The 26,211-nt window shown below is 55.6% G+C and overlaps 1 protein-coding gene across 1 annotated transcript in view; it reads right to left on the reverse strand.

The window, feature by feature from the left end:
- Positions 1–22,483, reverse strand: part of LOC133361008 (choline-phosphate cytidylyltransferase B-like) — a 46,724-nt gene extending 24,241 nt beyond the window's left edge. The window contains exons 1-7 of the mRNA XM_061579892.1: positions 22,307–22,483; positions 15,118–15,217; positions 10,040–10,156; positions 6,490–6,641; positions 5,486–5,564; positions 4,546–4,688; positions 5–181 (exon numbers count right to left, since the gene is read on the reverse strand). Of these exons, the coding sequence (XP_061435876.1) occupies positions 5–181; positions 4,546–4,688; positions 5,486–5,564; positions 6,490–6,641; positions 10,040–10,156; positions 15,118–15,217; positions 22,307–22,462 (924 nt within the window). The 5' untranslated portion in view covers positions 22,463–22,483. The remainder of the gene's footprint in view (positions 1–4; positions 182–4,545; positions 4,689–5,485; positions 5,565–6,489; positions 6,642–10,039; positions 10,157–15,117; positions 15,218–22,306) is intronic.
- Positions 22,484–26,211: the final 3,728 nt, after the last annotated feature.

Below are 26,211 nucleotides of genomic sequence, written 5' to 3' on the forward strand. Positions count from 1 at the left end.
TGAAGTCTCTAGAGAGCTCCTCCCACTTGGCGATGAGGTCACCGCCCCGCTCCTCCCATTTGGCGATGAGGTCACAGCCCCGCTCCTCCACGCGCGCCACCAGCTCCTTGGAGCGCTCCTCCACACTGCGCACGCGCTGCCGCACGCGCTCCACCCCGCCCTGCAGCCGGAAGCGCTTCTCCTGGGGGGGAGGGGGTGGAGGGGTGGGGGGATGAAGGGGGTGGGGTGGGTGAGTGGGTGGGTGGGGTGGCTGGTGTGTAGGTGAGTGGGTGGGTAGGTGGATGGGTGTGTGGGTGAGTGGGTGGGTGGGTAGGTGGGTGGATGGGTGGGTGGGGTGGCTGGTGAGTGGGTGAGTGGATGGGTGGGGTGGCTGGTGTGTAGGTGAGTGGGTGGGTGGTTGGGTGAGTGGGTGGGTAGGTGTGTGAGTGGGTGGGTAGGTGGGTGGATGGGTGGGTGGGGTGGCTGGTGTGTGGGTGAGTGGGTGGGTAGGTGGATGGATGGGTGGGTGAGTGGTTTGGTGGGTAGGTGGATGGGTTGGTGGGTGAGTGGTTTGGTGGGTAGGTGGATGGGTGGGTGGGTGAGTGGTTGGGTGGGTGGGTGAGTGGGTGGGTGAGTGGGTGGGTGAGTGAGTGGGGTGGCTGGTGTGTGGGTGAGTGGGTGGGTAGGTAGGTGGGTGGGTGGATGGGTGGGTGGGTGAGTGGTTGGTTGGGAGGGGTGGTAGGTGGGTGGGAGGGGTGGTAGGTGTGTGGGTGGGTGGGTAGGTGGATGGGTGGCTGGTGTGTAGGTGAGTGGGTGGGTAGGTGGATGGGTGTGTGGGTGAGTGAATGGGTGGATGGGTGTGTGGGTGAGTGGGTGGGTGGGTAGGTGGGTGGATGGGTGGGTGGGGTGGCTGGTGTGTGGGTGAGTGGGTGGGTAGGTGGATGGGTGTGTGGGTGAGTGGGTGAGTAGGTGGATGGGTGTGTGGGTGAGTGGGTGGGTAGGTGGGTGAGTGGGTGGGTAGGTGGGTGGATGGGTGGGTGGGTGGCTGGTGTGTGGGTGAGTGGGTGGGTAGGTGGATGGATGGGTGGGTGAGTGGTTTGGTGGGTAGGTGGATGGGTTGGTGGGTGAGTGGTTTGGTGGGTAGGTGGATGGGTGGGTGAGTGGTTGGGTGGGTGGGTGAGTGGGTGGGTGAGTGGGTGGGTGAGTGGGTGGGTGAGTGAGTGGGGTGGCTGGTGTGTGGGTGAGTGGGTGGGTAGGTTGGTGGGTGGGTGGATGGGTGGGTGGGTGAGTGGTTGGGTGGGAGGGGTGGTAGGTGGGTGGGAGGGGTGGTAGGTGTGTGGGTGGGTGGGTAGGTGGATGGGTGGCTGGTGTGAAGGTGAGTGGGTGGGTAGGTGGATGGGTGTGTGGGTGAGTAGGTGGATGGGTGTGTGGGTGAGTGGGTGGGTGGGTAGGTGGGTGGATGGGTGGGTGGGGTGGCTGGTGTGTGGGTGAGTGGGTGGGTAGGTGGATGGGTGTGTGGGTGAGTGGGTGGGTAGGTGGATGGGTGTGTGTGGTGAGTGGGTGGGTAGGTGGGTGAGTGGGTGGGTAGGTGGGTGGATGGGTGGGTGGGGTGGCTGGTGTGTGGGTGAGTGGGTGGGTAGGTGGATGGATGGGTGGGTGAGTGGTTTGGTGGGTAGGTGGATGGGTGGGTGGGTGAGTGGTTGGGTGGGTGGGTGAGTGGGTGGGTGAGTGGGTGGGTGAGTGAGTGGGGTGGCTGGTGTTTGGGTGAGTGGGTGGGTAGGTAGGTGGGTGGGTGGATGGGTGGGTGGGTGAGTGGTTGGGTGGGAGGGGTGGTAGGTGGGTGGGAGGGGTGGTAGGTGTGTGGGTGGGTGGGTAGGTGGATGGGTGGGTGGGTAGGCGGATAGGTGGGTGGGTGAGTGGGTGGGTGGGTGAGTGGATGGATGAGTGGGTGGGTGGGTGGGTGAGTGGGTGGGTAGGTGGGTGAGTGGGTGGGTGGGTGAGTGGGTGTGTGGGTGGGTGAGTGGGTGTGTGGGTGTGTGGTGAGTGGGTGGGTGGGTGTGTGGGTGAGTGGGTGGGTGGGTGGGTGAGTGGGTGGGTGGGTGGGTGGGTGGGTGGGTGAGTGGGTGGGTGGGTGGGTGGGTGGGTGGGTGGGTGAGTGGGTGGGTGGGTGAGTGGGTGGGTGAGTGTGTGAGTGTGTGGGTGAGTGGGTGAGTGGGTGGGTGAGTGGGTGGGTGGGTGAGTGGGTGGGTGGGTGAGTGGGTGGGTAGGTATATGGGTAGGTGGGTAGGTGGATGGGTGAGTGGGTGGGTGGGTGAGTGAGTGGGTGGGTGAGTGAGTTGGTGGGTGAGTGAGTGGGTGGGTGGGTGGGTGAGTGAGTGGATGGGTGAGTGGGGGTGGGTGGGTGAGTGAGTGGGTGGGTGGGTGAGTGGTTGGGTGGGTGGGTGGATGGGTGGCTCAGTGGGTGGGTGGCTGAGTGGGTGGGTGGGTGGCTGAGTGGGTGGGTGGCTGAGTGGGTGGGTGGGTGGCTGAGTGGGTGAGTGAGTGAGTGAGTGAGTGGGTGGGTGGCTGAGTGAGTGGGTGGGTGAATGGCTGACCAGGAGGGTAAGTGGGTGGGTGACAGGGTGAGTGGGTGAGTGGGTGAGTGAGCAAGCGAGTGGGTGAGTGGGTGAATGGCTGACCAGGTGGTTAAGCGAGTGAGTGAGTGAGTGAGTGGGTGAGCCGGTGTGTGAGTGAGTGGGTGGGTGAGCAAGTGAGTGAGTGGGCGAGTGGGTGAGTGAGTGGGTGGGTGGGTGAGTGAGTGAGTGGGTGGGCGAGTGAGTTGGTGGGTGAGTGAGTGGGTGGATAGGTGAATGGCTGACCAGGAGGGTAAGTGGGTGGGTGAGCGGGTGAGTGGGTGAGTGAGCAATCGAGTAGGTGAGTGGGTGGGTGGGTGAGTGAGTGGGTGGGTGGGTGAGTGGTTGGGTGGGTGGGTGGATGGGTGGCTGAGTGGGTGGGTGGGTGAGTGGGTGGGTGGGTGGGTGGGTGGGTGAATAGCTGACCAGGTGGGTAAGTGGGTGGGTGAGTGAGCGAGTGAGTGAGTGGGCGAGTGGGTGTGTGAGTGAGTGGGTGGGTAGGTGGGTGAGTGGTCGGGTAGGTGAGTGGGTGGATAGGTGGGGTGGCGGGTGTGTGGGTGAGTGGGTGGGTAGGTGACTGGGTGGATAGGAGAGTGGTTGGATGGGTGAGTGAGCGAGCGAGCGAGTGGGTGGGTGAGTGGGTGAATGGCTGACCGGGTGGGTAAGTGGGTGGGTAGATGATTAGGTGGATCGGTAAGTGAGTGGGTGGGTAAGTGGGTAGGTGGGCAGATGGCTGGGTGGGTGGCTGGGTGGGTGAGTGTGTGGTGAGCGTGTGGGTGAGCGTGCGGGTGAGTGTGCGGGTGAGTGAGTGGGTGAGTGCTTGGGTGAGTGAGTGGGTGAGTGCATGGGTGAGTGTGTGGTGAGCGTGTGGGTGAGCGTGCGGGTGAGTGTGCGGGTGAGTGAGTGGGTGAGTGCATGGGTGAGTGAGTGGGTGAGTGCATGGGTGAGTGTGTGGTGAGCGTGTGGGTGAGCGTGCGGGTGAGTGTGCGGGTGAGTGAGTGGGTGAGTGCATGGGTGAGTGAGTGGGTGAGTGCATGGGTGAGTGTGTGGTGAGCGTGTGGGTGAGCGTGCGGGTGAGTGTGCGGGTGAGTGAGTGGGTGAGTGCATGGGTGAGTGAGTGGGTGAGTGTGTGGTGAGCGTGTGGGTGAGCGTGCGGGTGAGTGTGCGGGTGAGTGAGTGGGTGAGTGCATGGGTGAGTGAGTGGGTGAGTGCATGGGTGAGTGTGTGGTGAGCGTGTGGGTGAGCGTGCGGGTGAGTGTGCGGGTGAGTGAGTGGGTGAGTGCATGGGTGAGTGAGTGGGTGAGTGCATGGGTGAGTGTGTGGTGAGCGTGTGGGTGAGCGTGCGGGTGAGTGTGCGGGTGAGTGAGTGGGTGAGTGCATGGGTGAGTGAGTGGGTGAGTGCATGGGTGAGTGTGTGGTGAGCGTGTGGGTGAGCGTGCGGGTGAGTGTGCGGGTGAGTGAGTGGGTGAGTGCATGGGTGAGTGAGTGGGTGAGTGCATGGGTGAGTGTGTGGTGAGCGTGTGGGTGAGCGTGCGGGTGAGTGTGCGGGTGAGTGAGTGGGTGAGTGCATGGGTGAGTGAGTGGGTGAGTGCATGGGTGAGTGTGTGGTGAGCGTGTGGGTGAGCGTGCGGGTGAGTGTGCGGGTGAGTGAGTGGGTGAGTGCATGGGTGAGTGAGTGGGTGAGTGCATGGGTGAGTGTGTGGTGAGCGTGTGGGTGAGCGTGTGGGTGAGTGTGTAGTTGAGTGTGTGAGTGAGTGAGTGTGTAGTTGAGTGTGTGAGTGAGTAGGTGAGTGGGTGAGTGTGTGGGTGGGTGGGTGGCTGGGTGGGTGAGTGGGTGAGTGTGTGGGTGGGTGGGTAGGTGAGTGTGTGGGTGAGTGAGTGAGTGAGTGACTGAGTGGGTGAGCGTGCGGGTGAGTGGGTAGGTAAGTGTGTGGGTGAGTGTGAGTAGCCGCACGTGTATGAACCCGATGTTGAGTTCCCGTGCGCTGTATCCGCGCTGCAGGTTCCGGCGTGCGTAGACGTCGTAGTCGCGCACGATGCGCGTGATGATGTCCGACGTGGAGATGCCCTCGGTGCGCTGCGTCGGGGCAAACATCCCTGGGGGGGGGGGGCAGGGGGGGCAGGGGGGGGAGGGGGGCAGGGGGGGGGAGGGGGGCAGGGGGGGGCAGGGGGGGCAGGGGGGGCAGGGGGGGCAGAGGGGGGGAGGGGGGGGCAGGGGGGGAGCCACGGAGTTGAATCACTGAGAGTCGGTGAGTTGGGTGAGTGTATAGGTGAGTGTATAGGTGAGTGGGTGAGTGTATAGGTGAGTGTATAGGTGAGTAGGTGAGTGGGTGAGTGTATGGGTGAGTGGGTGAGTGTATAGGTGAGTGTATAGGTGAGTGGGTGAGTGTATGGGTGAGTGTATAGGTGAGTGGGTGAGTGTATAGGTGAGTGTATAGGTGAGTGGGTGAGTGTATGGGTGAGTGGGTGAGTGTATGGGTGAGTGGGTGAGTGTATAGGTGAGTGTATAGGTGAGTGGGTGAGTGTATGGGTGAGTGTATAGGTGAGTGGGTGAGTGTATAGGTGAGTGTATAGGTGAGTGGGTGAGTGTATAGGTGAGTGTATAGGTGAGTGGGTGAGTGTTTAGGTGAGTGGGTGAGTGTATAGGTGAGTGGGTGAGTGTATAGGTGAGTGTATAGGTGAGTGGGTGAGTGTATAGGTGAGTGTATAGGTGAGTGGGTGAGTGTACAGGTGAGTGTACAGGTGAGTGTATAGGTAAGTGAGTGTGTAGGTTAGTGAGTGTGTAGGTGAGTGTGTAGGTGAGTGTACAGGTGAGTGTATAGGTGAATGTGTAGGTGAGTGTGTAGGTGAGTGTACAGGTGAGTGTATGGGTGAGTGGGTGAGTGATTGATTACCAGCCTCCTTGATCTCCCTGTAGACATCGTCGGTACCCGCTGATGAGTATGGGAGCTCATCGTGGGCCACAAAGTCGATCTGCGGTACAGCAACAAGGACGCATCACTCCACACCACTCGCTGGAGACACAGAGACACGGAGACACAGAGGCACGGGGAGACACAGAGACACCACAGATACAGAGACACAGACACACGGAGACACGGAGACAGAGACTCCCACACGGAGACACAGAGACACAGACACAGAGACACGGAGACACCACAGACAGAGACACAGAGACACGGAGACACCAGACAGACAGACACAGAGACACGGGGAGACACAGAAACACGGAGACACAGAGACACGGAGACACAGAGACACCACAGAGACACAGAGACACAGAGACACAGAGACACGGAGACACGGAGACACAGAGACACCACAGAGACACAGAGACACAGAGACACAGAGACACGGAGACACAGAGACACCACAGAGACAGCTTTTCACAGAGACACAGAGACACAGAGACACCACAGACAGAGACACAGAGACACAGAGACACCACAGACAGAGACACAGAGACACAGAGACACCACAGACAGAGACACAGAGACACAGAGACACAGAGACACAGAGACACGGAGACACAGAGACACAGACACAGAGACACGGAGACACCACAGACAGACACACAGAGACACAGAGACATAGACACACCCCCCTCCCCACCACCTCCCTCCCCCCACCAGCCCCCTCCCCCCACCACCACCCCCTCCCCACCACCCCCCTCCCCCCCACCACCACCCCCCCACCACCACCCCCTCCCCACCACCACCCCCCCACCACCACCCCCTCCTCACCACCTCCCCCCCACCACCCCCTCCCCACCACCCCCCTCCCCACCACCCACCCTCCCGACCAACCCCCTCCCCACCACCCCCCCCACCCCCCCCACCACTCCCACCCCCCCCACCCCCCCACCACCCCCACCCCCTCCCCCACCCCCCCCACCCACGCGATGCTGTTGCAGGAATCCCGGCGTGAGTCTCCAGGGGGCGTCTCTGAGCACCTCGTCCACGTAGCGGCAGTGACGCACCGACTCGTAGCGCTCGCCCTCGCTCAGCACCGTGAAGCCCTTGTTGGCGTGCGTCAGCGCGTCGCTGCACACTGCGCACCAGGAGAGGTAGTCAACATCTCGCGTCGTCAGGTAGTCAACATCTCACGTCATCAGTACAGCAGGAGAGGTAGTCAACATCTCACATCATCAATACAGCAGGAGAGGTAGTCAACATCTCACGTCATCAGTACAGCAGGAGAGGTAGTCAACATCTCACATCATCAGTACAGCAGGAGAGGTAGTCAACATCTCACATCATCAATACAGCAGGAGAGGTAGTCAACATCTCACATCATCAATACAGCAGGAGAGGTAGTCAACATCTCACATCATCAGTACAGCAGGAGAGGTAGTCAACATCTCACGTCATCAGTACAGCAGGAGAGGTAGTCAACATCTCACATCATCAGTACAGCAGGAGAGGTAGTCAACATCTCACATCATCAGTACAGCAGGAGAGGTAGTCAACATCTCACGTCATCAGTACAGCAGGAGAGGTAGTCAACATCTCACATCATCAGTACAGCAGGAGAGGTAGTCAACATCTCATATCATCAGTACAGCAGGAGAGGTAGTCAACATCTCACATCATCAGTACAGCAGGAGAGGTAGTCAACATCTCACATCATCAATACAGCAGGAGAGGTAGTCAACATCTCACATCATCAGTACAGCAGGAGAGGTAGTCAACATCTCACATCATCAGTACAGCAGGAGAGGTAGTCAACATCTCACATCATCAGTAAAGCAGGAGAGGTAGTCAACATCTCACGTCATCAGTACAGCAGGAGAGGTAGTCAACATCTCACATCATCAGGTAGTCAACATCTCACATCATCAGGTAGTCAACATCTCACATCATCAGTACAGCAGGAGAGGTAGTCAACATCTCACGTCATCAGTACAGCAGGAGAGGTAGTCAACATCACACGTCATCAGTACAGCAGGAGAGGTAGTCAACATCTCACGTCATCAGTACAGCAGGAGAGGTAGTCAACATCTCACGTCATCAGTACAGCAGGAGAGGTAGTCAACATCACACGTCATCAGTACAGCAGGAGAGGTAGTCAACATCTCACGTCATCAGGTAGTCAACATCTCATGTCATCAGTACAGCAGGAGAGGTAGTCAACATCTCACGTCATCAGTCAGGTAGTCAACATCTCACGTCATCAGTACAGCAGGAGAGGTAGTCAACATCTCACATCGTCAGGTAGTCAACATCTCATGTCATCAGTACAGCAGGAGAGGTAGTCAACATCTCACATCGTCAGGTAGTCAACATCTCATGTCATCAGTACAGCAGGAGAGGTAGTCAACATCTCACATCGTCAGTACAGCAGGAGAGGTAGTCAACATCTCGCGTCGTCAGCGACCTCCTGTGTAGCAGGAGAGGTAGTCAACATCTCACGTCATCAGGTAGTCAACATCTCATATCGTCAGTATAGCAGGCGAGGTAGTCAACATCTCACATCATCAGCGATGTGACCCACGACATCCTGTGTAGCAGGAAACGTAGTCAACATCTCACATCATCAGTACAGCAGCAGAGGTAGTCAACATCTCACATCGTCAGGTAGTCAACATCTCACATCGTCAGCGATATGACCCACGATCTCCTGTGTAGCAGGCGAGGTAGTCAACATCTCACATCATCAACGATGTGTGTGACCCACGACCTCCTGTACAGCAGGCGAGGTGGTCAACATCTCGCACCATCAGGGATCGAACCCACGATCTCCTGTACAGCAGGCGAGGTGGTCAACATCTCGCACCATCAGTGATCGAACCCACGACCTCCTGTACAGCAGGCGAGGTGGTCAACATCTCACATCGTCGGGGGTGGGACCCACGACCTCCTGTATTACAGGCGAGGTAGTCAACATCTCACATCGTTTTTACCAGATCATCGGCATACATAACGTGGTTGACCAATAGGGAGCTATCCCTTGACCGCACGCGGGCATCGATCAGCCTCGCATTGTATCTGTACCAGATGGAAATTCCTCCGGTACAGCTATTGAAGACTTCACGAACTACGCAGTCGAAATAGATGTTAAATAATGTGGGAGCCAGAGGACATCCCTGTCGCACCCCAAGGTGAGCAGGGAATGGCTCCGACTCCCGGCCACGTAGTTTTAACTGGGCCTGCTCACCATCATGAAGGTCCTTAATGATCGTGAGCAGAGGGTCAGGGACTCCGAAAGCACGAAGAACAACCCAGATGGTGTCATAGGCCTTGACCAGGTCAATAAATCAGAGATGTAGGTTTTGTAGGAATTCCCTACACCTCTGCTGTAGTAAACGGAAAGATAATATGGCATCTGTGCAGGACCGCCCTTTCCTGAAACCACATTGGGGCTCCACAAGCCTCTCCTCAGCATGCCTAGTAAGGCGATGTTGAATAATCCTTGCCAGGACTTTTCCCGGCACACTGAGGAGTGAGATGCCCCTGTAGTTGTTACAGTCTGTGGAGTCCCCCTTCTTAAAGAGGGGGACCACCAGGGCATCCTTCCAAATGCTGTGGAACCCGTCCAGTGGTCCAGACAGTTGTTATGATGTCACGTTGGGCAGTCTGCGCACAAACGCCACCCTCCCTCAGCATTTCGCTTGAGAGATCATCTCTGACCGGTGCCTTTCCTAGTCTCAGACTCCGGATCACCTTCAGTACTTCCTCAGCAGATGGCACCTCAGCCAGCCACTCACAGGGGGTGACTTCCTCCTCCAATATTTGAGGCACCGCAGCCTCAGCAGGGTTATACTCACTTTGTGCCATGATGTTTTCCTGGCTGAGGGATTTCCCCTCCCCCAGAACCTCACAGATATGCTCAGCAAATCTGCAACCCTGTTCCTGGGAGTCGGAGATTGGATCACCGTTTCATCCCCTAATGATGGTAATAGGTGTGGCGCTGCAGGTTACTTTTTGATGGAGTGAAATAGTGATTTGTGAACGTGGGCCATTGAGGCAGAATCCATCTTCTCAGAAACCCGCGACCACCACCCATCCTTGCAGCGCCATACGGCTCTCCGAACCTCCGAGCGAAGGCTGCGGTAAGCCTCCTCATTCTCCGACGTGCGATGCTGTAGCCGATGAGAATGGGCCTGTTGCTTTTTCTCAGCCAGCTTGAACACCTCCTCTATGGGGAGGTCTGGACCGTGTACCCAAAGCAGCCATTGCCGCTGCATGAGTCACAGTCTTTAACCTCGCCCATTTACCCTCGACATTTGGAGGAGTCGGGGACGATGCCAACCCCAGCCGCAAGCGATGATGAAATTCTCGCTTGCAACTTTCATCAGCTAGCTGAGACCAGGCCACCAACCCCAACCCCACCGCCACCTCCACCACCAACACCACCAACACCACCAACACCACCCCCCCACCCCCCACCCCCCCCACCACCCCCACCCCCCCCACCCCCCACCCCCCCACCCCCCCCACCCACCGCACCGCCCACGATGAGGAAGGTGCGAGGGAAGAGGCCCTTGGCCTGCATCAAGGCCCTGGCGTGGCCCGGGTGGAAGACGTCGAAGATCCCGTCGGCGTAGACTCGCACAGCCCTCCCCTCTACACACACACAGTCACACACATACACATACACACACAGTCACACACATACACATACACACACAGTGACACACACACAGTCACACAGACAATCACACACAAACACAATCACACACACAGGCATCACACACACACATACACACACACACAGACACAACAACAACCGCCATTCGCCACTAAGTGGCGGTGACGTCACCACGATGCTTGTGCCAGGCCAAGTGCACCTTGAGGCCACGTGAAGTGTCGAACGCCCGCTGGCAGGAGGTCACGGGGCAGACCCAGGTGCCACGGGTCGACTGACCGAGATGACCGAGATGACTGGCTGATGCACCACCTGTGCCCCCTACTGTACCAACTTGCTGTGCTTTAGCCACCCGGCGCTCCGCTCGTTGTTGTGAGCGTCGCTCCTCCGCCCTCCGTTGTTGTTGGAGGGCGACTGCCTCCAACTGCCCAGTAGCGTCCTTCACGAGCCTCCTCCACTGAGGCCGATCTTGACACCGCTGGTACCAGTCATCGGCAAGTCCACTCAGCTCCACGTCCTCCTGTACCACATCACTCCATCTCTTCTCCAGCCCGTGCCGCGCCCGTCTAGCCCCCTCGATCCGGCCGAACAAAAGCTGTTTAGGCATGCGGTGGCTGGGCATGAGGGCTACATGACCCAGCCAACGCAGCCTTGCCTGCCGGAGGAGCTCACCGATGGGACTTTGCCCAGATCTTTCAAGGATTTGTGAGCTCCTCACACAATCCAGCCTGGTTAAACGCAGGATGGATCGTAGGCAGGCCAGCCTGAATGTTTCCAACCAGCGAAGATGCTCCACTAGGGAGGTCCACGTTTCGCAAGCGTAGAGAAGGGATGGAATGACTGTGGCCGAGAAGATCTGAAGCTTCGTGCGGAGCGACAGACCAGGTAGCTTCCACACAGCGTTACGCAACCGATGAAAAGATATTGCCGCTCGACTGGTTCGGAGTGAGACCTCTGCTTTTAAACTGGAGCCGGTCATAAGCACACTGCCCAGGTATGGGAAACTCTCCACTCTCTCCACTACTGCCCCATCACCGATTGGGAGTCGTGGGGGTGGAGTGTCCGATGGTACAAAATACCCAGGCAGGTGCTTAGTTTTGGTGGGGCTGATGGTAAGGCCCCACCTCTTAGTGGCACGCTCCAGTCTCAGCAGCAGCGTCTCCAACTCCTCCTCTGAATGAGCAGCTATTACCAAATCATCGGCATACATAACGTGGTTGACCAATAGGGAGCCATCCCTTGATCGCACCCGGGCATCGATCAGCCTCCCATTATATCTGTACCAAATGGAAATTCCCCCGGTACAGCTATTGAAGGCTTCACGTACTACGCAGTCAAAATAAATGTTAAATAATGTGGGAGCCAGTGGACATCCCTGCCGCACTGCAAGGTGTACAGGGAAAGGATCTGACTCCCGGCCACGTAGTTTTACCCGGGCCCGCTCACCATCATGAAGGTCCTTAATGATCATGAGCAGAGCATCAGGGACTCCGAAAGCACGAAGAACAACCCAGAGCCCAGGCCTACTGATGGTGTCATAGGCCTTGACCAGGTCAATAAAGCAGAGATGTAGGTCTTGTTGGAATTCCCTACATCTCTGCTGTAGCAGATGGACAGAAAATATGGCATCTGTGCAGGACCACCCTGGCCTGAAACCGCATTGGGGCTCCGCAAGCCCCTCCTCAGCGTGCCTAGCAAGGCGATGTTGAATAATCCTTGCCAGGACCTTTCCCGGCACACTGAGGAGTGAGATGCCCCTGTAGTTGTTACAGTCTGTGCGGTCCCCCTTCTTAAAGAGGGGGACCACCAGGGCATCCTTCAAATCCTGCGGAACCTGTCCAGTGGTCCAGACTGTTGTTATGATGTCATGTAGGGCAGTCTGTGCACAAACGCCACCCTCCCTAAGCATTTCACTTGGGAGATCATCTCTGCCCGGTGCCTTTCCTAGTCTCAGACTCCGGATCGCCTTCAGTACTTCCTCAACAGATGGCACCTCATCCAGCCACTCACAGGGGGTGACCTCCTCCAATATTTGAGGCACTGCAGCCTCAGCAGGCTTATCCCCACTTTGTGCCATGATGTTTTCCTGGCTGAGGGATTTCCCCTCCCCCAGGACCTCACAGAAATGCTCAGCAAATCTGCAAACCTGTTCCTGGGGTTCGGAGATTGCATCACAGTTTTTTCCTCTAATGATGGTAATAGGTGTGGCACTGCAGGTTACTTTTTTGATGGAATTAAATAGTGTTTTCTGATCGCGGGCCACTGAGGCAGACTCCATCTCCTCAGCAACCCGCGACCACCACCCATCCTTGCAGCGCCTCACGGCTCTCCAAACCTCCGAACGAAGGCTGCGATAAACCTCCTCATTCTCTGATATGGGATGCTGTAGCTGATGAGAGTGGGCCTGTCGCTTTTTCTAAACTAACCTGAACACCCCCTCTGTCAGCCAGGGTTTCTGGGCAGGTCTGGACCGCGTACCCAAAGCAGCCATAGCCGCTGCATGAGTCACAGTCCTAAACCTCGCCCATTTACCCTCGACATCAGGAGGAGTGGGGGACGATGCCAACCCCAGCTGCAAGCGATGCTGAAATTCTCGCTTGCAACTTTCATCAGCTAACTGAGACCAGGCCCCTTTAGGTTGGAATTGGGTCCTGGGTGTACACCCACCACCGGAGTGGAAGAATGGCAGGCGCATCTTACAGATGACTAGTCGATGGTCAGAGGGCAAATCTGCTCCACGGTAGGTCCTGGTGTCAAGGACATGGGCTCGCATCCGCTGGTCCGTCACTATGTAGTCCAGCAGATGTTCTTGCTTGGACCCGGCATGCGTCCATGATGTTCTGTGGATGCGCCGATTCCGGAAGAGCGTGTTGGTAATTACAAGCCCATGGGCTGCACAACAATCTAGCAGCCTCCTACCGTTGTTATTGAGCTGATCTGGCCCATGCCTTCCAATCACTCCAGACCAGGTGCTACCATCATGACCAACTTGGTCAACCAACAAGATGACTCTGTCCCGAGTGGCCACTTTAGCCAGCACCTGTGACAGGAGGTCATAGAAGGCATCTGACTCATCGGCTTTGCCTGCATCCCTCCACGGATGTTTGTCTTCGGTGGGGGCATAAGTAACCATGACTACCACTCCTCGCCTCCGTTTGATGGGAAGGCGAGCCCAAAGTAGCCTGGGGCTTACAGCTTCCCACACCTCACCGCCACGCTCCCACGCCCCCTTCATTCTTTTGTTCAAAAGAAGAGCCACTCCCTGTTGTTTGGCAGTCTCCTGCCCCGAGTAGAGGACTGTCCTCCCCTCGTGGTGGCAGGACCCAGAACCGGTCCACCGGACCTCCTGAATGCCACAGAGATCCAGGCGATACCGGTCCAGCTCCCGACAGAGGAATGGCAGCCTCTCCTCCGCAGTGAGCATTTGAACATTCCACGTGGCCATCCGTAACGGCTTTTCGTTGTTTCTGGAGGAGCCCCGAGGGTGAAGATTCAATCTCCTGGCTCCGCCAATTGGGGATTGGCCAGGAGACGTCATAGACGCCTGTCCCCCCGGGGCCTCCGGCACAAGCTTATTTGTTACAGGTTTATGTTTAATTCGTAGTTTCGTGGTAATTAATTGAAGGTGGAGGGGTTACCAGCCCCTCGCACCCGTCCAGAACCCCGTTTAGCCACTGTGGTGGTCACACACACTGACTTACACACACATACCGACTCACACACACACCGACTCACACACACACGGACTGACCCGCCGTGCCGCTGCGAGCCTGTGCGAGTGAGAGTCACACACTCACTCACTGACTCACACACACCGACTCACACACACACACCGACTCACACACACACGTCACACACACGTCACACACTCACACACACCAACTCACACTCACACCGACTCACACAGACTCACACCGACTCACACACACACTCACACACCGACACACACACACACACACATTGACTCACACACACACATTGACTCACACACAGACACACACACACCGACTCACACACACACACAGACACACACGAACTGACCCAGCGTGCCGCTGCGAGCCTGTGCGAGTGAGACTCACACACACACACCGACTCACACACACCGACTCACACACACCGACTCACACACACACACTCACACACACACCGACTCACACACACGGACTCACACACGGACTCACCCGCCGTGCCGCTGCGAGCCTGTGCGAGTGAGAGTCTCACATACACACACCGTGCCGCTGCGAGCCTGTGCGAGTGAGACTCACACACACACACCGACTCACACACACCGACTCACACACACACACTCACACACACACACACACACCGACTCACACACACGGACTCACACACGGACTCACCCGCCGTGCCGCTGCGAGCCTGTGCGAGTGAGAGTCACACACACACACCGACTCACACACACCGACTCACACACACGGACTCACACGCGGACTCACCCGCCGTGCCGCTGCGAGCCTGTGCGAGTGAGAGTCACACACACACACCGACTCACACACACCGACTCACACACACCGACTCACACATGGACTCACACTCACCCGCCGTGCCGCTGCGAGCCTGTGCGAGTGAGAGTCACACACACACACCGACTCACACACACCGACTCACACACACCGACTCACACATGGACTCACACTCACCCGCCGTGCCGCTGCGAGCCTGTGCGAGTGAGAGTCACACACACACACCGACTCACACACACCGACTCACACACACCGACTCACACATGGACTCACACTCACCCGCCGTGCCGCTGCGAGCCTGTGCGAGTGAGAGTCACACACACACACCGACTCACACACACCGACTCACACATGGACTCACACTCACCCGCCGTGCCGCTGCGAGCCTGTGCGAGTGAGACTCACACACACACACCGACTCACACACACCGACTCACACATGGACTCACACTCACCCGCCGTGCCGCTGCGAGCCTGTGCGAGTGAGAGTCGCCCGTGAGGGGCGCTGCAGTCCACCCCGTCGCCTCGCGTGAAGGGAGCCGGCTCCAGCAGAGACTGGGGGGAGACACGGGGGGGGGGGCACGGGGGAGGGGAGACACGGGGGGGAGAGACACGGGGGGGGGAGACACGGGGGGGGGGGGGAGAGACACGGGGGGGGGGGGGAGAGACACTTGGGGGGGAGGGAGAGACACGGGGGGGGGGGGGGAGACACACGGGGGGGGGGGGAGAGACACGAGGGGGGGGGGGGAACACATCTCTGCTTTATTTACCTGGTCAAGGCCTATGATTCCATCAGTAGGCCTGGGCTCTGGGTTGTTCTTCGTGCTTTCGGAATCCCTGACCCTCTGCTCACGATCATTAAGGACCTTCATGATGGTGAGCGGGCCCGGGTAAAACTACGTGGCCGGGAGTCATTCCCTGTTCACCTTGGGGTGTGACAGGGATGTCCTCTGGCTCCCACATTATTTAAAATCTATTTCGACCGCGTAGTTCGTGAAGCCTTCAATAGCTGTACCGGGGGAATTTCCATCTGGTACAGATACAATGGGTGGCTGATCGATGCCGGGTGCGGTCAAGGGATGGCTCCCTATTGGTCAACCATGTTACGTATACCGATGATCTGGTAATTGCCGCTCACTCAGAGGAGGAGTTGGAGGCGCTGCTGCTGAGACTGGAGCGTGCCACTAAGAGGTGTGGCCTTACCATCAGCCCCACCAAAACTAAGCACCTGCCTGGGTATTTTGTACCATCGGGCAACCCACCCACACAACTCCCAATCGGTGATGGGGCAGTTGTGGAGAGAATGGAGAGTGTCCTATACCTGGGCAGTGTGCTCATGACTGGCTCCGGTTTGACATTAGAGGTCTCACTCAGAATCAGTCGAGCGGCATTATATTGTCATCGGTTGCGTAACGCTGTGTGGAAGCTACCTGGTCTGTTGCTCCGCACGAAGCTTTAGGTCTTCTCGGCCACGGTCATTCCATCCCTTCTCTACGCTTGCGAAACGTGGACCCCCCTAATGGAACATCTTCGCAGATTGGAAAAATTTAGGCTGGCCAGCCTACAATCAATCCTGGGTTTAACCAGGCTGGATTGTGTGAGGATCTCACAAGAAAGATCTGGACAAAGTCCCATCGGTGAGCTCCTCCGGCAGGCAAGGCTGCGGTGGCTGGGTCATGTAGCCCGCATGCCCAGCCACCGCATGCCTAAACAGCTTTTGTTCTGCCGGATCGAGGGGGCTAAACGGGCGCGGCACGGGCGAGAGAAGAGATGGAGTGATGTGGTACAGGAGGATGGGGAGCTGAGTGGACTTGCCGATGACTGGTACCAGCGGTGTCAAGATCGGCCTCTGTGGAGGAGGCTCGTGAAGGACGCTACTGGGCAGTTGGAGGCAGTCGCCCTCCAACAACAACAGAGGGCAGAGGAGCGATGCTCACAACAACGAGCAGAGAGCCGGGTGGCTAAAACACAGCAAGTTGTCACAGTAGGGGGCACAGGTGGTGCATCAGCCAGTCATCTCGGTCATCTCAGTCAGTCGACCCGTGGCACCTGCTGGGTCTGCCCCGTGACCTCCTGCCGGCGGGCGTTCGACACTTCACGTGGCCTCAAGGTGCACATGGCCTGGCACAAGCGTCGTGGTGATGTCACCGCCACTTAGTGGCGAATGGCGGTTGTTGTTATTGTGTCTGACCAGCTAGTTGTGCCTCAGTCTTTGTTCCATCTGGGCCGGCCCAATAGCTGCTTCCGTAGGCACACACCAGCCTCAACATCCCTGGTGAGTTCTAGATTTGAAGCTTTCGTGACTGCAAGGATTCATATTCTTAGGTTTTTTTCGGTAAAGTCACGTAGGTAAAAATTAAAATTAATAAAAGTGATACAGCAATCGTGCTGTGACGGTTCCACCTGAAGACGGCTGCTTGCGTCGTGGCCGAAACGTCGTGATAATTATTTTATTAGGTTTTATTTTTTTATTACTTCCCTTTTACGTGACTTTACCGAAAGAACCAAGATGATTCGCAGGGTTGTCCAGCGGAGACTCGGACTCGTGCAAGACGCCTGGCTGTGTGCAAAAGTCGAGAAGATTCAGTCCTACGCTGACGGTAACAACACCAAGTGACTCTATGAGACCTCCTCTACCAGTGGCAAAATATAGTAGTAGGTTTTTACCCTTTCAACTGGTACAAAACGGACACCTTTATACAAGGCATCATGTCTGCAATAACCGCAACACGAGCAGTCAAAATGCAAACAAAAATAAACAACTCTGATCATGATAATGATGATATGCACTGTCCTTGAAGTTGATTGGTCCACACCCGAGACAGCTTTCCTTAGAGCCTAGTCTCCATTGGTGTTGGACCAGATGACGCCAAAAGGCGTACAACTCAAAGACAGCGCACTATCAGAGTATTGAGAGCTCGGGGTAAGCATTTACACTATGAGACCTTCTTTACCAGTGTCAAAATATAGTGATAGGTTTTTACCCTTTCAACTGGTACAAAACTGACACCTTTATACAAGGCATCATGTTTGCAATAACCACAACACAAGCAGTCAAATTGCAAACAAAAAAAAACAACTCTGATAATGATATGCACTGTCCTTGAAGTTGATTGGTCCACACCCGAGACAGCTTTCCTTAGAGCCTAGTCTCCATCAACTGGTACTAAGTGCCTCTATGATGCACTCAAGCAGGTCTATGGTCCACAACACTCAGGACCCATGTGAGACTAGGCTCTAAGGAAAGCTGTCTCGGGTTTGGACCAATCAAATTCAAGGACAGTGCACAGTATTGTTTGTATTACGACTGCAGGTATTGTGGTCTATGCAAACATGACTCCTTGTAAAAAAGTGTCAGTTTTGTTGCCAGATAGAAGGGTAAAAAAACAATGATAACACTCAGGAACTTCACCTCTCCTGAATGCAGATGGAGAAACACTCCTCGCAGAGAAGGACAAAATACTTGCAGGGTGGGCTGAACACTTCAACGCAGTTTTCAACCAGCCATCGTGCGTAGATGAGGAGGCAATTGCGAGACTGCCTCAAGTTGAAATAAAGCAGTCCCTTGCTGTTCTACCATCCATTGAGGAAACCAGCAAAGCCACAAGCCTCCTCTCGCCAGGCAAAGCTCCAGGCTCCGATGCCATTCCAGCGGAAATCTACAAGGCTGGAGGGGGCCTCGCTTAGTCGAGAAACTGACCGATCTCTTCCAGTCTCTGTGGAAATTAGAAGCCGTTCCCCAGGAGTTCAAGGATGCCTCTATAATCCATCTCAATGAGAAGAAAGGCAATCGGCAGGACTGAGACAACCATAGAGGCATCTCCATACTATCAATCGCTGGCAAAATCTTGGCAAGAATCCTTCTGAACCGCCGAATTGTCCACCTAGACCAGGGTCTGCCACCTGAGAGTCGGTGTGGTTTCAGAAAAGACCACGGAACCACTGACATGCTATTTACTGCCCGGCAGTTACAGGAGAAATGGCAAGAACAAAATGCTGATCTATATTATGGCTTTCGTTGATCTAACAAAAGCATTCGACACAGTCAGCCGGGAGGGCTTATGGAAGATCATGGCCAAGTTTGGGTGTCCAGACAAGTTCATTGGCATTGTGCGCAAACTCCATGATGGCACGATGGCCAGCGTCAGAGACCAGCAAGAACTCCCTGATCCGTTCCCAATCACAAACGGGGTGAAGCAAGGCTGCGTTCTAGCACCAACGCTCCTCAGCACGGTGTCTTCTGCCATGCAGCAAGACTCATTGCAGAACCACAATACTGGGATTAGCTTCATCTACCGTCTTGACGGTGGGCTATTCAATCTGCGGAGGATGCAAGCCAAAACTCGAGTGGAGTAAGTCACTGTTCGAGAACTTTTGTTTGCTGATGACTTTGCTCTGCCTGCTGGCTCAGATAAACATCTACAGGACAGTGAGGACCACTTCTCATCAGCTTGCAACAACTTGGGCCTAACAATCAGCACGGAGAAGCCTGCAGTCCTGTACCAACCTGCTCCTGGGAAACCCCACGCTGAGCCCACCGCCATCTTTGTGAATGGGCAAAAGCTTTCAGCCGTTGACAAGTTGACTTACCTCGGTGGTACCTCCGTCTCGCGCCGTGCACACTGATGATGAAGTTAACATCAGGATTGTCAAGGCCAGGGCAGCCTTTGGACGTCTACGTGACTGGGTATGGGACAGGACTGGCATCAATCAGGAGACAAAACTGAAGGTCTACCAGGCTGCTGTCTTACCAACTCTTCTGTATGGGTGCGAAGCCTGGACAGTGTCTACTAGCGCCATGCCAAGAAACTGAACCATCTCCACCAAAGCTGTCAGTGCAAACTGCTGAGGATCAAGTGGCAAGACACAATCCCTGACACGGAAGTCCTCGGCAAGGCCAATATCCCCAGCATCCACACCTCGCTTGCGAAGGAACAGCTTAGAGATGGACTGCGCGAGACTGCCAAAACAAGTCTTCTTTGGCGAGCTGAAGAATGGCAAGCGAGCGCAAGGCGGCCCCAAAAAGTGCTACAAGGACACCCTGAAAGCTTCCTTGAAGAGCTTTGGATTCGACTTGAGAATCTGGAACCCCGAGCTCAGGACCGACCTGCCTGGAGATGAAAAGTCCAGGACGGTGCAGCCCTCTGTGAGAGCAGGATAAGCTCCTGTGCCATCTTGAAGAGGCATCGGTGCAGATCTACCAAGGGAGGACTTGGGGCTGCATCTCAGAGCTCCACATCCTCCCCAGAGGTCGCAACCGGGTACCCGATACCCGTACCCTACCCGATACCCGGCTACCCGTACCCGGCCGGGTACGGGTACGGGTACCCGTTTGCGACCCTGGTGCGGCCGGGTACGGGTACGGATAGGCAGTGAGTCACTGGTGAGTCACCGTTTGTCACGTATTTCCCAACGTCTTGTCTCTTCTCACAATTCAAGTTCCTAGAATCAACCCACCCGCGCCTGCAACATGGCTTCATCCCAGAGGTCGCAATGAGGTACCCGATACCCGTACCCTACCCGATATCCGGCCGGGTACGGGTAGGGTGCGGGTACGGGTACGGCCGGGTACGGGTAGGGTGCGGGTACGGGTACCCGTTTGCGACCCTGGTACGGCCGGGTACGGGTAAGGAATTAAAACCCGTTTGCGACCTCTGATCCTCCCTGACCTGTCCGGTGAGCCACAGGGAATTCCGGCCTCGGAGTGGCCTGTTCAGCCATCTGCGCGCTCGTCAAAACCCAACACAATGACAAACGTGCCATGGTCATCATGAACTATGATGGACGAACAAGAGAGAGAGTGTGTAGGTGTGTGTGTGTGCATGCGTGTGTACGTGTGTGTGTGTAGGTGTGCGTGTACGTGTGTGTGTGTACGTGTGTGTGCGTGTGTGTGCGTGTGTGTGCACGTGTGTGTGTGTACACGTGTGTGTGTGTGTACGTGTGTGTGTGTGTACGTGTGTGTGTGTGTGTACGTGTGTGTGTGCACGTGTATGTGTGTGTGTACGTGTGTGTGTGCACGTGTATGTGTGTACACGTGTGTGTGTGTACGTGTGTGTGTGTGTACGTGTGTGTGTGTACGTCTGTGTGTGTATGCGTGCGTGTATGCGTGCGTGTGTACGTGTGTGTGTGTACGTGTGTGTGTGTACGTGTGTGTGCGTGTGTGTGTACGTGTGTGCCCGTGTGTGTGCGTGTGTGTGCACGTGTATGTGTGTACACGTGTGTGTGTGTACGTGTGTGTGTGTGTACGTGTGTGTGTACGTGTGTGTGTGTACGTGTGTGTGTATGCGTGCGTGTATGCGTGCGTGTGTACGTGTGTGTGTGTGTACGTGTGTGTGTGTACGTGTGTGTGTGTACGTGTGTGTGTGCGTGTGTGTGTACGTGTGTGTGCCCGTGTGTGTGCGTGTGTGTGCACGTGTATGTGTGTACACGTGTGTGTGTGTACGTGTGTGTGTGTGTACGTGTGTGTGTACGTGTGTGTGTGTACGTGTGTGTGTATGCGTGCGTGTATGCGTGCGTGTGTACGTGTGTGTGTGTACGTGTGTGTGTGTACGTGTGTGTGTGTACGTGTGTGTGTGCGTGTGTGTGTACGTGTGTGTGCCCGTGTGTGTGCGTGTGTGTGCACGTGTATGTGTGTACACGTGTGTGTGTGTACGTGTGTGTGTGTGTACGTGTGTGTGTGTACGTGTGTGTGTGTACGTGTGTGTGTATGCGTGCGTGTATGCGTGCGTGTGTACGTGTGTGTGTGTACGTGTGTGTGTGTACGTGTGTGTGTGCGTGTGTGTGTACGTGTGTGTGCCCGTGTGTGTGTGTACGTGTGTGTGTACGTGTGTGTGTGTGTACACGTGTGTGTGTGTGTACACGTGTGTGTGTGTGTACGTGTGTGTGTATGCGTGCGTGTATGCGTGCGTGTGTACGTGCGTGTGTACGTGTGTACGTGTGTGTGTGTACGTGTGTGTGTATGCGTGCGTGTATGCGTGCGTGTGTACGTGTGTGTGTACGTGTGTGTGTACGTGTGTGTGTGCGTGTGTGTACGTGTGTGTGCCCGTGTGTGTGTGCACGTGTGTGTGTGTACGTGTGTGTGTGCGTGTGTGTGTATGTGTGTGTGCCCGCGTGTGTGTGTACGTGTGTGTGTACGTGTGTGTGTGTGTACACGTGTGTGTGTGTGTACACGTGTGTGTGTGTGTACGTGTGTGTGTACGTGTGTGTGTGTACGTGTGTGAGCCCGTGTGTGTGTGCACGTGTGTGTGTACACGTGTGTGTGTGTGCACGTGTACAAGGTGTGTGTGTGTACATGCTGTGTGTGTGTACATGGTGTGTGTGTACATGCTGTGTGTGTGTGTGTGCACGTGTGTGTGTGTGCACGTGTGTGTGTAGGTGTGTGTGTAGGTGCCTGTGTGTGTGTAGGTGCCTGTGTGTGTGCACGTGTGTGTGTGTGTACACGTGTGTGTGTGTGTACACGTGTGTGCACGTGTGTGTGTGTGCACGTGTGTGTGTGCACGTGTGTGTGTGTACATGCTGTGTGTGTACATGCTGTGTGTGTGTGCACGTGTGTGTGTAGGTGTGTGTGTAGGTGCCTGTGTGTGTGCACGTGTGTACATGGTGTGTGTGTACGTGTGTGTGTGCACATGTGTGTGTGGTACACACCGAGCGAGGCTGTGGACACGTGTGTTGTGGTTGTCGTTGTGGTTGTTGTTGTGGTGGTTGCTGTAGTTGCTGTAGTTGTTGTGGTGGTTGTTGCTGTGGTGGTTGTGGTGGTGGTTGTGGTGGTGGTGCCACCGCCGGGCTCGGCACCCCCTCCATCTCCACGGGTGCGGTTCTTCCCCCCCGCAACCCCTTGCCACTGCAGAGGGTTTCCCTCCAGATGCAGATCCCAACTGCATTGCCACTACAGAGGGTTTCCCTCCAGATGCAGATCCCAACTGCATTGCCACTCCAGAGGGTTTCCCTCCAGATGCAGATCCCAACTGCATTGCCACTGCAGAGGGTTTCCCTCCAGATGCAGATCCCAACTGCATTGCCACTCCAGAGGGTTTCCCTCCAGATGCAGATCCCAACTGCATTGCCATACCAGAGGGTTTCCCTCCAGATGCAGATCCCAACTGCATTGCCACTCCAGAGGGTTTCCCTCCAGATGCAGATCCCAACTGCATTGCCACTCCAGAGGGTTTCCCTCCAGATGCAGATCCCAACTGCATTGCCACTCCAGAGGGTTTCCCTCCAGATGCAGATCCCAACTGCATTGCCATTCCAGAGGGTTTCCCTCCAGATGCAGATGCCAACTGCATTGCCACTACAGAGGGTTTCCCTCCAGATGCAGATCCCAACTGCATTGCCATACCAGAGGGTTTCCCTCCAGATGCAGATCCCAACTGCATTGCCACTACAGAGGGTTTCCCTCCAGATGCAGATGCCAACTGCATTGCCACTACAGAGGGTTTCCCTCCAGATGCAGATGCCAACTGCATTGCCACTACAGAGGGTTTCCCTCCAGATGCAGATGCCAACTGCATTGCCATACCAGAGGGTTTCCCTCCAGATGCAGATCACAACTGCATTGCCACTACAGAGGGTTTCCCTCCAGATGCAGATGCCAACTGCATTGCCACTACAGAGGGTTTCCCTCCAGATGCAGATGCCAACTGCATTGCCACTACAGAGGGTTTCCCTCCAGATGCAGATGCCAACTGCATTGCCACTACAGAGGGTTTCCCTCCAGATGCAGATCCCAACTGCATTGCCACTACAGAGGGTTTCCCTCCAGATGCAGATCCCAACTGCATTGCCACTACAGAGGGTTTCCCTCCAGATGCAGATCCCAACTGCATTGTCACTACAGAGGGTTTCCCTCCAGATGCAGATCCCAACTGCATTGCCACTACAGAGGGTTTCCCTCCAGATGCAGATGCCAACTGCATTGCCACTGCAGAGGGTTTCCCTCCAGATGCAGATCCCAACTGCATTGCCACTACAGAGGGTTTCCCTCCAGATGCAGATCCCAACTGCATTGCCACTGCAGAGGGTTTCCCTCCAGATGCAGATGCCAACTGCATTGCCAAACCAGAGGGTTTCCCTCCAGATGCAGATCCCAACTGCATTGCCATACCAGAGGGTTTCCCTCCAGATGCAGATGCCAACTGCATTGCCAAACCAGAGGGTTTCCCTCCAGATGCAGATCCCAACTGCATTGCCATACCAGAGGGTTTCCCTCCAGATGCAGATCCCAACTGCATTGTCACTACAGAGGGTTTCCCTCCAGATGCAGATCCCAACTGCATTGCCACTGCAGAGGGTTTCCCTCCAGATGCAGATGCCAACTGCATTGCCAAACCAGAGGGTTTCCCTCCAGATGCAGATCCCAACTGCATTGCCATACCAGAGGGTTTCCCTCCAGATGCAGATAGCCAACTGCATTGCCAAACCAGAGGGTTTCCCTCCAGATGCAGATCCCAACTGCATTGCCATACCAGAGGGTTTCCCTCCAGATGCAGATCCCAACTGCATTGTCACTACAGAGGGTTTCCCTCCAGATGCAGATCCCAACTGCATTGCCACTGCAGAGGGTTTCCCTCCAGATGCAGATGCCAACTGCATTGCCACACCAGAGGGTTTCCCTCCAGATGCAGATGCCAACTGCATTGCCATACCAGAGGGTTTCCCTCCAGATGCAGATGCCAACTGCATTGCCATACCAGAGGGTTTCCCTCCAGATGCAGATGCCAACTGCATTGCCATACCAGAGGGTTTCCCTCCAGATGCAGATGCCAACTGCATTGCCATACCAGAGGGTTTCCCTCCAGATGCAGATGCCAACTGCATTGCCATACCAGAGGGTTTCCCTCCAGATGCAGATGCCAACTGCATTGCCACTACAGAGGGTTTCCCTCCAGATGCAGATGCCAACTGCATTGCCACTACAGAGGGTTTCCCTCCAGATGCAGATGCCAACTGCATTGTCACTACAGAGGGTTTCCCTCCAGATGCAGATGCCAACTGCACTGCCATACCAGAGGGTTTCTCTCCAGATGCAGATGCCAACTGCATTGCCATACCAGAGGGATTCCCTCCAGATCCCAATCGCATTGCCATAGCAGAGGGATTCCCTCCATAAACACAATCAGAGAATTGTAATCGGCATATTTATTCCATAAATATGCTAAATTCCTCTTGATATGCAAATTATTTTGTCAAGGCGCTCTTCCCCCTCCAACCCAGTTTAAATAGTCGCTCCAAGCCTAGGGGACGTGTCATTCAGACTCTGTCTTCTCGACAGACCTGTTCTTCACCTGAGGACGGCTGCTTGCGTTGTGGCCGAAACGTCGTGAGAATTGTATTTTATTATGTTCTATTTTTATTTTTTTATTATTTCCCTTCTACGTGACTTTACCGAAAGAACCAAGAAGATGAATCCCTGCAGTCACGAAAGAAGCTTTAAATCGAAATAATTCACTTCTTTAGCCCACCGGTGTGTGTTGAAGAGAGAATCAACAGCATTTTAACATGTGACTAGTCCGACGTTTCGCTGATAATTACAATCAGCCTCATCGGGGCAAGAATGGTGAAGCTCTCCTGTTGACCGTGTCGGGTGGTAGAGGGTTACGACACATTCATAAATAACGCGATCTCACCCAAAAACGTTTATTATGAATAATATTGGTCGCGAAAGCCTGCCACGTGTTACATTGATCAATCGTCGTTGTCGTCGTCATCTGTGCTCTCGCTCCCCCTGAGGCTGCTGATGGCTGGGAGATGTTGACTACCTCGCCTGGTGCACAGGAGGTCGTGGGTTCGATCCCGATCCTCACGATGCCTGCTGCTGCTGTAGATGTGGAGTCTGAGTGTCTCTCTCTCTCTCTCATCATCATCATCACGGTGGCTATGAGATGTTGACTACCTCGCCTGGTGCACAGGAGGTCGTGGGTTCTACCCCGATCCTCACGATGCCTGCTGCAGCTGCTGTAGATGTGGAGTCTGAGTGTCTCTCTCTCATCATCATCACGGTGGCTATGAGATGTTGACTACCTCGCCTGGTGCACAGGAGGTCGTGGGTTCGAGCTCGATCATCACGATGCCTGCTGCTGCTGTAGATGTGGAGTCTGAGTGTCTCTCTCTCATCATCATCACGGTGGCTATGAGATGTTGACCACCTCGCCTGGTGCGCAGGAGGTCGTGGGTTCGATCCCGTTCCTCACGATGCCTGCTGCTGCTGCTGTAGATGTTGAGTCTGGGTGTCTCTCTCATCATCATCATCACGGTGGCTATGAGATGTTGACTACCTCGCCTGGTGTACAGGAGGTCGTGGGTTCGATCTCGATCCTCACGATGCCTGCTGCTGCTGTAGATGTGGAGTCTGAGTGTCTCTCTCTCATCATCATCATCAATGTGACTATGAGATGTTGACTGCCTCGCCTGGTACACAGGAGGTCGTGGGTTCGATCCCGATCATCACGATGCCTGCTGCTGCTGCTGTAGATGTGGAGTCTGAGTGTCTCTCTCTCATCATCATCACGGTGGCTATGAGATGTTGACCGCCTCGCCTGGTGCGCAGGAGG

Source organism: Lethenteron reissneri, chromosome 70 (genome assembly GCF_015708825.2).
Source record: "Lethenteron reissneri isolate LAM-NWPU_2019-01 chromosome 70, ASM1570882v1, whole genome shotgun sequence".
Lineage (NCBI taxonomy): Eukaryota > Metazoa > Chordata > Hyperoartia > Petromyzontiformes > Petromyzontidae > Lethenteron > Lethenteron reissneri.